The 12,769-nt window shown below is 33.3% G+C and overlaps 2 protein-coding genes across 5 annotated transcripts in view; one reads left to right on the forward strand and one right to left on the reverse strand.

Moving 5' to 3' along the window:
- Positions 1-12,769, forward strand: part of LOC136773112 (calcitonin gene-related peptide type 1 receptor-like) — a 153,539-nt gene that overhangs the window by 117,615 nt on the left and 23,155 nt on the right. The window lies entirely within an intron of this gene.
- LOC136773111 (esterase B1-like) lies at positions 1,536-4,890 on the reverse strand. Of its 2 annotated transcripts, XM_066726531.1 has the most exons (9): positions 4,866-4,890; positions 4,591-4,724; positions 3,922-4,207; positions 3,659-3,844; positions 3,290-3,492; positions 2,971-3,127; positions 2,522-2,833; positions 1,860-2,004; positions 1,536-1,784 (listed from the first exon to the last, which is right to left on the reverse strand). In XM_066726531.1, exons 2-9 carry the CDS (start codon positions 4,714-4,716, stop codon positions 1,616-1,618), a joined length of 1,584 nt encoding a protein of 527 aa, XP_066582628.1. In that variant the 5' UTR covers positions 4,717-4,724; positions 4,866-4,890; the 3' UTR covers positions 1,536-1,615. The 2 variants fall into 2 exon arrangements, with proteins under 2 accessions (XP_066582628.1, XP_066582627.1); XM_066726530.1 differs by lacking the exon at positions 4,866-4,890 and having other exon boundaries at positions 4,591-4,849.

Here is a 12,769-nt window from a genome sequence, read left to right on the forward strand (position 1 = left end):
AAATAGTTATTACCAGTCGTTGGAAGGCGAGATGAATGAGTATTTGATGATAAAATTACACTTATATTCACTAGCCCTAGATCACTTGAATCTTTTAAAATAGAATATGATTATTTCCGTTTGGTTCGATGACAGGCTAATATATAGGTCTCATGAATATCTTATTAGAATAATATTAATAATGCATTTTTGGACTGACTTTGCAAAAGAAGTAATATTTACATTAATATATATTGACTTATGATGAAATATAATTAAGCCACTCAAAGCGCATTCAAAAGAATCCTCTAGAAAATTAAAAGTTTTAATGAATATTAATTATAAGCAAATCATAATTATAGGAAGTAAGAACTTTGTAAATCAAGAATAATGCAACGAAGGATTTGTTCGTATTACTTGTTCCTTTTGCAAACAATGTGTGCTCTTTAACTAGTCCAAAAATCGACCCAAATAGACACATAAAATATCATTTTTTTGACACGCGATGTACCGATTGTGTTGATTTTTAAGGTAGTTTGAATGAACCCAATTACATTATTTTATTTTCTAAATTTGCTCTACTTCATTAAATTTTTCATATGCAATAAACAAAAATGAAAAAATGGACACAATCGATAAATATTTCAATTTATTACAGCAAGACTACAGAATAAGTAAAAAAAGCAGGACTAGTGCGTTTAAGCACAATAAGAAACGTGACATAAACTATATATACTTCATGGGTAAAGCCACTATATGTTTCATTTTAGACGAGACAACCCTGTTTTTTGATAGTTTATCTTCTTGACACTAAAAAATTTTTACATTAGATAAGTATAAGGCAACATAAAATAGTTTTTTCATTATATTTCGCACGGGTTTTTTACTAATAGATAAATACTACAAAGAACTCAGTAAATGTTCTGTTTTTCAATACATGACATAAATAAATGGTCTCGATCCATGCATAACGCGTAGTACACCTTTGGAATAAACTTTTCGCGGAAAGAACAGTGAGTACAGAAAAAACAAGTACTCTATGGCTATTTGAATAATTATTTTGGTCAAACTAATTGTAAAAACAAGCAGACAAATGACAGTCGATTACAAACCTGTGATCCAATTTCAATATCAATACACATTTGATATTGAAAATACCAGAGAATATATAGGGTCTGTTTTATTTGGGTTGTTATTTTGCAATTTTATATATAGATAACAGAGTTTATGGAGAAAACGAAAAGCGTCCAATCGATCTCGGGAAATTAACATGGATCGAAAAAATCTTTGTGGTATCGCGTGTCACTTTATCCTATTATCGATATACAAGGTCACGCTTTAATCGCAAGGTACCTATTTAGCCCTCCCCTCCCACCCTCTTGCAATTATAGTATAGCATTATACATAATTAAATACGCATAAATTTAACATGCGAAATTTACAGACTGAGCGCTTTTATCGAGGAAAATACATTAAGCTATACACTGCATCGCGTTATTTGTCAAATAAAGAAAACGGAAGGAATTAAAAATAAATTAACGTTTGTACAATTAACATAAATTTGACACATACATTTATTTATTACTCTTCGTTGGATAACAAGAAAAAGTTCGAATACAAATTGAATTGCAAATTTTCAGTCCTTTTTCTTAACAAGTTTTAGCCATTTATAAGTCAGCGATGATTTTGGTTTGGTTCTCATTTGCAGTTCGCTGGCTATTCGCAAATAATGACACTCTTCGCTGTCCCTCTGGACTGGCGTCCACTGAACTGCAACATAACGGCTTTTCGTCGGTGTAGGGTTACTGAAAACATAATTTTCCATGTTAATTATAAAAGACTCGCTATATTATAGGATCGATCGAGGCTCGTTCGATTACCCAGTTCTCGCAAAATTCGTCCACATTTCCGTAAAGTATTGGATTATTCGATATTTTACAGTTCCTGGCTCGGGTGCGTTCTTCCCGTATATTTTCATCACATTGTTGTAAAACAGGTACGAGAGGTCTTCACCGTGTGTGCAGCCTTGACAAAATCGGAAACTTGAGATTATTTAAAATAAAAAAATCATTAAAATGAAATAAAATCAGCCTTGCGTGAGCTCTCGATTTCAAGAGCTGTTGATACAGTGCGGAAGTTAATTCGTGGACATTAATGTTTCTGTGTGCGTGGCAATTGTAATCCTGTGTGCTATACTATAATATAGGGTAAGCAGAAACTATACCTGATGCCCACGAACCAACTTCCACGTCATTACCTACATGTACGTAAAACAAACGACTATTCCTATTCCTCTTTCAAATAGATAAAGAAATACGTAATTAAACTATAATTAATTGTTATGAAATAAGATTACAGTACGTGAGTCCCCGTTTCTATTTCATAATAAACAAGATCAACCATATAATTAAACTATGATTAGTTATGATTGACTATAATTAGAATGGATCTATTCCTAGACTTAAATTACTTTTGATAAAGACTGAACAATCCTATGGCTCTTTGTGCAGATAAGAAATGACGAAATATTTTATTGTTTTACCTGGTAGTGTAATATTGAAGAGTTTTTTTATTAAGGAATCACCGGTGTCGTAAGAGAACTCGTACATATATATTGGTTGGGAAGATTTTTCCAATTGTATTTGAACATAGTGGTACATATCCTCCACGAATGCCATGTCAGTGACTAAGTAAAGATACTTTTTTAAGCTTTCTCGATTGACGGGCTCATCACAGTCGTACAGCCGCGTAGCATCATGCACGTTTAACCCATTCCTCTCCAACTTCTCGTGCATTATAGGCAAACAGTCTGCATACTGAAGATTCATTTTTTTCATCGTCTCGTAATCACTCTCTAAAATTATTTTTACAAATAAATCTTTGGTTTCTTTAATGACAAAAATTCGAATTCAAATTATACCATAATAACGCTACACACACATTTGTTGCTTAGATATAATAGAGATAATATTGTTATACATTAAATTGTACCTTTGCATAAATGTAAACCTTCTTCAGTGCTGTGTCCAATGAGAAGTGGAACTTTCAGTGGTGCATATTGCATTTCCTCTGGTGGTCTTGGTACTATAGGATTACTCGATTTATCATCTACTGTTGGTCCAAATGGCACTATACCTCTAACTTTGCCCTATGTAAAAAATTAAATAAGAAACTATAGCCAAAATTATTCTAGATTTTAATTTGGATTTTAATAAATCTGATAACTTAACATATTTTTGTTTTCTTCAGAAAGTATACAAACTAAGTATTAGTAATTAAACTATAGGTATATTATTTGCAATGAACTTACCAAGTCATCGTACAATTTTTCCTGATGCTTCACAAGCGTATGATAATCCACAGTACGAAAAAATTCTACGATTGTCTTTGGATCCTTGGAGTCACAGCCCAAAGCTGAAGCAATTTTATAAGGTGCATCTCTGTGACGTTCGGCGGTAAAAACCCAAGGACACGTTGGTATTCCACTCTGACAGATGATTTTATGATACAATCCTGGCAAAATATCAGATACATTAAATAATAATCTGATGGAGACTTTGGATAAAATAATTTAATTATTGTGGAAATCTTTTATTAAAATATTCCAAGAAGTTTTCGAATGTATAAGATATATGATAATACTATAGTATGAAATATTAATGAAAATTGGAAATTTTACCTTCAGCAAGACCCGATTTCACTAATAAAAACAGGATGCAACTGCCGGCACATGTACCAAAAAGAGTGATGTTATCCGGATCTCCTCCAAAGCTCGATACGTTGTCCTTGACCCAATTCAGCGCCATTAAACAGTCTCTCAATCCCTGATTCCCTGGTGCCACTGGATCGTTCAGATTCAAAAAGCCTTAAAAAAAGAAAATATTGAAACTTTAAAATTAAATTATTACGTTTTATCTTTAAAAATGTAATAATCTTAATTACCAAGTATTCCAAGCCGACTATTAACAGTTACCAGTACCACCTCTTTTCTTACAAGATAATCGGCTCCGTACAATTCAGAGTTAGAGGAACCCATCAGGAATATGCCCCAATGGAAGGAGACCATAACAGGTAGCTTTTTGTCTGGTTTTATGCAAGGTGTATATACATTTAAATGCAGACAGTCCTCAGATCCGCTTACAATTTCGCCCATAACCACCTGGGCACATTTATCACCGAATTTGGTCGCGTCTTTAACATCGGACCATGGATCAGGCTCTACTGGATCCTGGCGAATCGTGGAAGAAAACTTTAAGATATACTCTAAATACTTACAGTAAAGGAAGATTGATACAAGAGAGAAAGAGATTTTATATATATTTTTCATATAATCCTATTAAGTTTAGCAAAATATTACACCAGAAGCAATAAATTATTACCTTTAATAGAATCTAACGCTAAAAAATAATTTTGTATACACGTGAATTTACATTGAAAAATAAGAGTTTGATTAATAATTAATGGTGGCTTCAGTATTAAACAAAGACAGGTACCGAATGTAAAAATCAATTAGTTTTGAATTGTTACTATAGACTACGAAATAAAAGGTAGTCTAAATGTAACAAATTTAATTCTGAAATTTTAAATGAAAAGCTCTATACTTTTACTAACTTCAAACCTGAGAGGACCAATTGGTGGTTTCGCATATGGTACTCCTTTGAAAGCGTAATAATTGCCACCGTATACATTTTTTTCCATGCAGCCTCGTAATTTTCCTTTCTTCACGGTGACTTCCATATTCGTATCTTTAACAAGATTAAAAAAAAACACTTAAAATGATATCCACTAAAAAATTCTAATCATAGTTGCTTGTTCTAATAATTCCTTGCAACTATGAAAAATATTAGAGGAATAGGAGAGCATACGTGTCAATACAACTCTCTTACCTCTTCAAGTGTAGCACCAATTGTAAGCATTTAACTGAAGAAGCATTTGGTAGCGCTACAATTTCGTTTTTGTTAGCTGCTGTGCGCGCGCATTTTAATTGTCTCATTAATATTAAAGATAGTATTGATATCAGTACAGAATAATTCGACTTGTATCAGTGTGACGAGCAAATGTAAATTGTAGACGGTCTAAAAGGAAATTATCATTTGGTTGGCCGGAAACCGTTACGACGCGCTATTGTCTTTCGATCAATAACGCAAAACGTATTTTACATAAATAATGGATTTTTTTGATCATGTAGATTCGAACTGCTACATTTTACGTGTGTAAATATACAATTTTGAAATTCGAAATTTCAACTTTCTGTGAATTTTTTATCCATTTGCATATTTACTCCTATTATAGATCTCGCTTCTTGATTCATATTGATTATGACATCTAAAAATATAATTCAAGAATCAATTCATAACTTTTAGCCTCTATAATCTAGTTTTGACCGAGTACGTGTCCGGGAAGCGCGTTAAGACCGATTTATATTATATAGAGCAGGCTGGCACGCCACGACCGACACATTGGTTTAAAGAGTATAGAAGATATACCTCTATGTCATTTTAACGAATGTGTCGGTCAGTACCTTATGATATGATTCCAAATATTTTACCAAAGCGATGAAAAAGCAAATGTTCTATTTTATTTTTGTCTCTTATTATGTCTGTGGCTATTTTTTATAGCGTGACTCATGACTGTTATTTAATACTACAGTACACCTTTGGAAAAGGTTAATAAGCATGAGCTGTGTCAAGGTGAAAAATAATTCAGAAATGTACCGATTGCATAATTTTTCTCTTTCTCGTAGTCCCAAAGCATTGGTAGTTTGAAAAATCTGAAAAAAATCAGGAGAGCTCTTTCATGGGATGTAGTATAAAAGACGAGAGGAAAGAAATGATGGAAATAATGCTGGATAGTAGAGAAGAGAATTAGGATCAATAAGATATAAAGATGAAAAATATGAACCGATTTTCCATTTCAATTTTATTTACATAATCAGTCAAAAATTAAACATAAATAACAATGGCTACATATACTCCTGTCAAATTGATATAAAAGCAGACTTTATTTTTTTATTCGAAACATATATATATATATATATAGAAAGTAAAAGAGAGGTGAAAAAACATACAGATTAGAATTTTGATTGTTATTTCAAGAATGACGTGAATATTCATGTCAACTACTAGTAGCGTTAATATATGTCACATGTGTGTACATATCAAATGGAAGTATAAACACATTTATAGTATATATTCAGTAGGTAAAGCTGTGAGTTGCTCAGTAGTCAGACAGAGTGTAACACTATGGGAAGGAGCGGTTTACTGGCGCGGCTTTACTGCTTAAGCTCTGATGCATCTAGCTCGAAAGCACACAGCTTGCTTCCAGCAGTTACAGCCTGATGAGCTCTTTCCATTGTCTATGAAGCCCCAGCTTGCGACTTTCAAGCCCAAGAAGGACCACCGATCAAGATCGTCTCTCTCTCTCTTCCTCTTCCTCTTCCTCTTCCTCTTCCTCTTCCTCTTAACCACCACCACCCCTCCTTCCCTACCTACTTACAACTTTTAAGAGAAACATAATATGATATCGTATTCAAAACCCATTCTAAGTAAACTTAGGAAAATACAATAACTAGCTCGATCAATATACATTACAAGTATTATATTACTCCTGAAGTTTTGTATAGGTAAATGCTGCATATAAATATATTTTCTGACCAATTGAGATCAATGACAGTTTGATATTTATAAAATGTGGGCAATATTTTGTTCTATTACAAGGTATGCTTTACTCTCGTCGATTCATTTCCATTAAATGAACAATTAATGGTGACTATTGAGAATTTGGGTCCACTTTCGTTTGGGATTTTTCCAAACCCCTTTGCTCGCACCAGCACATCCACCATTAATCAAACCTTAACGCGCTCTTGGCTAAAAATCTACGGGATTTCCCCTCACTCGGATCAAAGCTAGCGCTTTATATCTGGCCAGTAGAAAAAGAAAGCAAAAAAAACATTATTCACGGGCCAACAGTCCGCTGCGTGGAACGTTTGACGTACGGCGATCACAAAATTGAAAATGATTTATAGCCAACGCTAAGCGAGCCAAAGTGCGTCGGACTGGTTGATCCTGTAATGGGGGAGGTGACCTTACATCAGCGAACCACAAAGTTTCTCTTATCATCCATCAAAACGCATAGAATCAACTCGAGTAGTTCCAAACTCTCTTTCTGCAGCCTATAGAACTGAGATATTTCAATCCTAGCATCTTATTTTCATCGATAATAGCTAGAATTTTTAATCACCATTCGTTGTTTAGTAATCGTTCATTATTATTATCGTTACTTAAGTTAGGTTCAATAATAAAAATTGTCTTTAAATCCAATAACTACTAAAAGTAAGACTAGAGCTTTTTCCCAAGCACGCGTATTATTTCTATTTTAAAGCTTTTTATATACAGAAAATTGATGGTTTATGGCGATTACAATATGCACCATAATTTGATTGGAAAAATCCTCTGGTCTGTAACCATAACTTGAAGTAAACTGTAAATACAAAATGCATTCTCTTATAGCAATTGTGAAGTAAGCTCCAACTCATATCAAATTAGTACCAGCCATTAATATACGTGAACTGGTGGAGAATAGCCGTAACTTTCCATAATAAAAATCGAAAGTTCCTAATCCGATTTTTAAAAGTTTCTCTCAAAAGAGCCATAAAAAGTTTTCGAGTCTTTTAAGTACACTTCAGGACTATCTGTCAAAATTCTCATTATCTTTCCTGTATCTCACAAACGTTTCACTTAAGCTGTAAAAGAATCGATATTTTCACGAGACTTGTTAATTTCCTATAGTTTTAACTAGAAGTCTTATAATTTAAGTGTTTGATTCTTAAAATTTATAGGAATTTTTATAATTCTGTTAATAAATTTATATTTAGTATAAGATTTTAAATATTAAATATACTTTAATATCTTGTTTAATAACTATAATATTTGCAGTCCAATAAGGTTGGAATTTTACCTACAATGTACAAGCAATGTTGATTTACTCTATATTTAAAACCTCCTTACCCCCTATTCTCCTGGATGCATCTATCCTATATTTATTTCTGCATTTTCAATTCTCCTTTCCTCGCATTCCTTTTTCTTCTTGAACAATTTGAAACTTTCGAACTCTCAACAGATCCGCAGCAATTCGCTGATTTCTACAGGACGACAGAAACGCCAATACAAAGCCCACTGAGCTTATAGCGTGTTTTTGTTTCCGCAACCGAGAAATCCTCCTTTAAATTTAAACTCCTTCCCTTTTCTAAACTTTTCGACGCTACAGGAACCTCCTCGTACGTAAAACTTAATATACTATTCGTTATAATGCAAACACTTTAATTATCTGTTCTCGTTGATTCAAATTGCGTTAATATACATTACATATGTGGAAGGTCTAATTGGCTGTAATCAATTCAACTAATTATAGTTATAAATGAATGCGTGATATCCGAAATCGACATTATAGTATATAATTCATAGTAAAAATGTAGTTGTTAATGTAATCAAAAAAACTTTTTACTATTTAATTTATCTACTCTCAGTTTAATAAAGTTCTATTGAATTAAATCAAAGGGTGAATTGCATTTAGCTTTACCGTGCAAATATATATATTTGTAGTAGCAAAGTTGACGACTGCTAACTAAACAAGAACGTACGTTTTATATAAAAATATCAATATCGCTTTAAAAAATTCCTATACGCCATAAGGGGTGTAGGATATTCCATATGACCTTGAAAATTGTTTACTTTTACATTCGAGAAGTAACCCTTATAGCTACTATTTATCGGGCCTGGGCATTCTTCCCGAGTGCAAAGGGTTAAACGATCGTTTCTCGGTCAAACAACCAATTCTTTCTTTATCTCATTCCTGCTCGTCTGCCACTCGAGTCTTTTTCCACTTCTCCGTTCCTCAGATAGCACAAAATGTCATCAATTACTAAGAATCTCCTTGTAGATATATTTTCCGTATACTATTAATATCTACCAGTGACACTTTGACAAGATCACCGACAAGTACGCAAGATACATAAAATCCAGTTATACTTTTTTGTAAAAATAAGTTTGATTTTAAAAATTGTTCATTATAATGCTGAACCTATCATCGAGGAGTCAAATAGACTTTTTAAAAAGTAAATATACGTATATATATAAAATTTGTCGATATTTAGTTTTAATGTTAAAGAAAATTATTCGTTTGCGTAATTTAGGATGAAAACTAATTGTAAAAGGTTAATTAATTTTGAGTACCAAAAAATTCCCGCAAAATCAGGCTATTTTTTTAATCGAACCTAAAATGAAACTTAATATTTTACAGACTGTGCAGGTAATTTCCTTATGCCCCTCTAGAAACACACTATTGGAGCCGTCAAATTTTTTCACGGGCATTATCCTCGCCGTTTTCATCACGCAGGAATTTTAACTACGTCTCTTATACCATTCCTGGTTTCTACGCCAGTCACAGAAACTCATTAGACGGATCGCAATTGTGTCATGCAATTGCAATCGCGTTATCAAACAAGATCAAATCAAATACGCAATACATCCTAAGTAGCAGATCTTGTCGATTTTAATGAAATTCCTAAGATCCATTATTGTGCTTGACTGCATATTCCTTATTCAAGCATTGTTCTAATTTATGAAAATCTGGCCCAAATACCATATTCTCACCCCACACCTTTGTTCCAGGAAATAGTATTCTCTCAGTCAGTTATTTATATTTTTAGTGCTCGCATTTCCCACTTTTTGGGGACCTGCCTAAAAACACTCCAACGACCACTCTAAAAGAAAATTTATGGCAAATATTACTGCCAGTATTATTTTTTATGGAGAGAAAATAAATTATTTCGGATGCTGAGTGTACTATATCTTGATAAGAAAAGTTGGGTGAACTAGGGAAGAGGACAGAAAATGTGGGAGAGGAAGGGGGGTAGCACGAGCTTTCAATTCTTGTCGCTGTTAAATAAAATTTACTACGAGACGTGAGGCACAACGAAAGTTTTCATCCATTTATCTGCAAAGAGAATGACGAAGTGTGGAACCGGCCTGTTTTTATTCCATTCCTACTCTGCACACGTAACGCAAGGCCCAATTCCTTTATCGTAATAACAGGCACAAAAAGTTTTCTAATTGGGTCGTTGAATAAGACGTAAATAAATCATAAAAAGAGGAAGAAATAATGAAATATTCTATAATGAGAAATCGCTAAAGTTACTTTTCATATTTTCACTGACTATAGGGGAGCTAATATAGGACTGAGAGAGATTTGATAATTGAGAATTTAAAATAGTTGATTAATTTATAAGTTGCCCCATATGAATTATTTATTTAAAAGTGTCATTTCGTTTTCATACATTGTGCATTAGAAAAGATAATGAAGTAGACATGGAAACATAGTTGAAATGAAATACAGCACTTGCAGGGATTTTTATTAGAAATTCGGTGTTGGATGTTTATTTGATATATCACAGTAGGCTGGACGACAGAAGCAATAAAAAAGCTGATGCGGGTCCGGCTGGGATTTTCTACTGATGAATGCGTGGAAATCCAGCTGATACTTGGAGCTTGGCAGAAAATAGCATGCCCGTCTATTTTCCCTTTCCTTTCCTGCTTTAAACCCCTTCAAATTGGAGATCCTGCGTGTAAAATCGATATTGCGCGTCTATTCTTCCTGAAAAAAAGAACAGTGGATTAGACTTTTAATAGAATAAAATTATTCCTAAAGCCAAAGTAAATCAGTGGAGGAGCGATAGTTTCTCGTTCAAAAGTTTTTCCATTTCTTGGAGTTTGTTTCGCTTGAAGCTTCTGAAGATTTTTAAAGGATGAAAGATTATAGTACACGTAAGCCTGGTGAATGGTAATGGGACAACATAATTTTGTCTGGAATCAAACTTTATTCGTACAAAATTGGTTTTTAAACAGTGGGGAGAAAATCCAATGAAATTGCTTACCAAACATTATATTAGCCTCTTGATTTAATTATATTATCATACTCAATTTGTCTTCAGTTTTTTTTTTTACTTCATAGTCTAATAGTGCAGCAACCAATTAGCTACCAAAGAGTCGTTTCAAAATTCAAAATTGCACAGCAATAAAACTAGGCCTTCAATACTGAGTTATCAGGAGCCATATATTTACATCGCATTACTTTGTACTCATGTATGCATAATTTATGAGATTTTCGCCTTACGATGGACAGGAATATTCTTGGGCTAGCTAGGCGATTTCCCGACGGTCCGAAAACCGGAGCTCCACTCACTGACTGTATTTGTATCAACTCCGGTCATGCGTGAACTTATCACGACCTATACTCCCTGTCGCTGCTCCAACTGCACTCCATTCATCGTGTATATAGACACTACAAACTCAGATTGCTTCTCACCCAACTCTCCAAACAACTTTAACCTCCACTCTTTTCTCTCATGCTCCCTTTGCAAATATACAGGGTGGCCCAGCGAAAAAATAATCAAAATGTTTTCAGAAAACACTGCACATTTTTGAGGAAAAATCCTCAGAGACGTTAATTTAAGTTTTAAGTGGCTATTAATTAACTACATTAAAAAAAGTCTGGTGTAGGAAATAGAAAATGATAAAAATCACCTTGAATTTTATAAATGCTATCCTGCACTTTAATATATATTCTTTTAAATAATCCCAAGAGAGCTTTGCAAAATACTTGTGAATTTATTATTTCGTTAGGTCTTTTATTAAATATTTTAATTTGAGAGTATATCTAGGAGTGGGCTTAATTGAAATAGTGTGCGTGACTGCTATGCATACGCGCACGCATAGTCGCTCATCTATTTATAATTTCAAATCGAAATACCTTGCAAACTACCGGACAAAATGATAAATATGAAAGTTTTTTGGAAAGTTTTTGAGATAAGCTTATTATGAGAATATGTAATAACAAGAAGGAGGTATCATTTATAAGACTAAAAGTGATCTTTATAACTTCTAAAAGTGTTTCCACTTAGAATATTTTTATAGTAAACTTTAAGACGCTCTCAAAGCATAAATTCGGCATACCTAAGTATTTTTATAAAAAATCTATTTTTCCTGAAAATGACTCACTTATTACTCTCTCCTGATGGGACCGCTCTGTATAATATCAAACCTACTACATTATTGCTGATAAAGTCTTATCAATTCCTCTCCTCAATAGAATGAAATATAATAACAATCGAATCATTATTCCTGCAAAAATAAATTCTTATTTAGATTCTTCCACATCCTTACAGAAAGGATTTAAAAATGATCGAAGAAAGATTAAACATAAATTATCAGTTTTTAAAGGATTCGAGGGTAATTTGATAGAAAATATATTAAATAAAAGATAAGAGAAAAAACTTGGAAGAAAAAGCAAGCTCATCAATCTTTCCTTCATCCTGGAAATATTTTCTATGATATCACTCATTTTGCTTAATACAGAATCAGCTTTAATGAGCCATTGTAGTATTTATAGCAAGAATGTTTCGTGAAGTTTGATAAACGGCAAACGTGAGTGAGGTGGGGATGAAAAATTGTAATTTGAAAATATGTGAAAAATGAGATGGAGGGAGGAAGGAAGAGAAGTAGGTTGTGGCTCGTTTTTGCAAGGTACGCTCGCGTGTTATCGCGTGAATGCAAAGGTGAAAATCTCGCTGAGAATAACGAGTGCGTTCACATGGCTGAGTGTGGCGAAGAAAGAAGTTTAATTTACTGGAGAACCAATAGGAGCTGTCGGCAACAACGATCAAAAGCAAAAGTAAAAGGTAAAAGCTTCGCTCGCTTGGGATTAAATTATTTTCCGACCATATAAACCACGGCTC

This window comes from Prorops nasuta, unplaced genomic scaffold (assembly GCF_024137725.1).
Source record: "Prorops nasuta isolate Cenicafe-Biocafe unplaced genomic scaffold, Cenicafe_Pnas_1.2 PNAS00004, whole genome shotgun sequence".
NCBI lineage: Eukaryota > Metazoa > Arthropoda > Insecta > Hymenoptera > Bethylidae > Prorops > Prorops nasuta.

What these genes read in the sequence shown, in the direction of transcription:
- LOC136773111 (XM_066726531.1), bottom strand. Translation starts at nt 4,716, where the DNA reads ATGGAAGTCACCGTGAAGAAAGGAAAATTACGAGGCTGCATGGAAAAA. An exon ending in AAAAATTGTACGATGACTTG is followed by an intron (nt 3,128 to 3,289) that starts GTAAGTTCATTG and finishes TTTTTTACATAG; the next exon opens with GGCAAAGTTAGAGGTATAGT. An exon ending in CTTCAATATTACACTACCAG is followed by an intron (nt 2,005 to 2,521) that starts GTAAAACAATAA and finishes GATTTTGTCAAG; the next exon opens with GCTGCACACACGGTGAAGAC.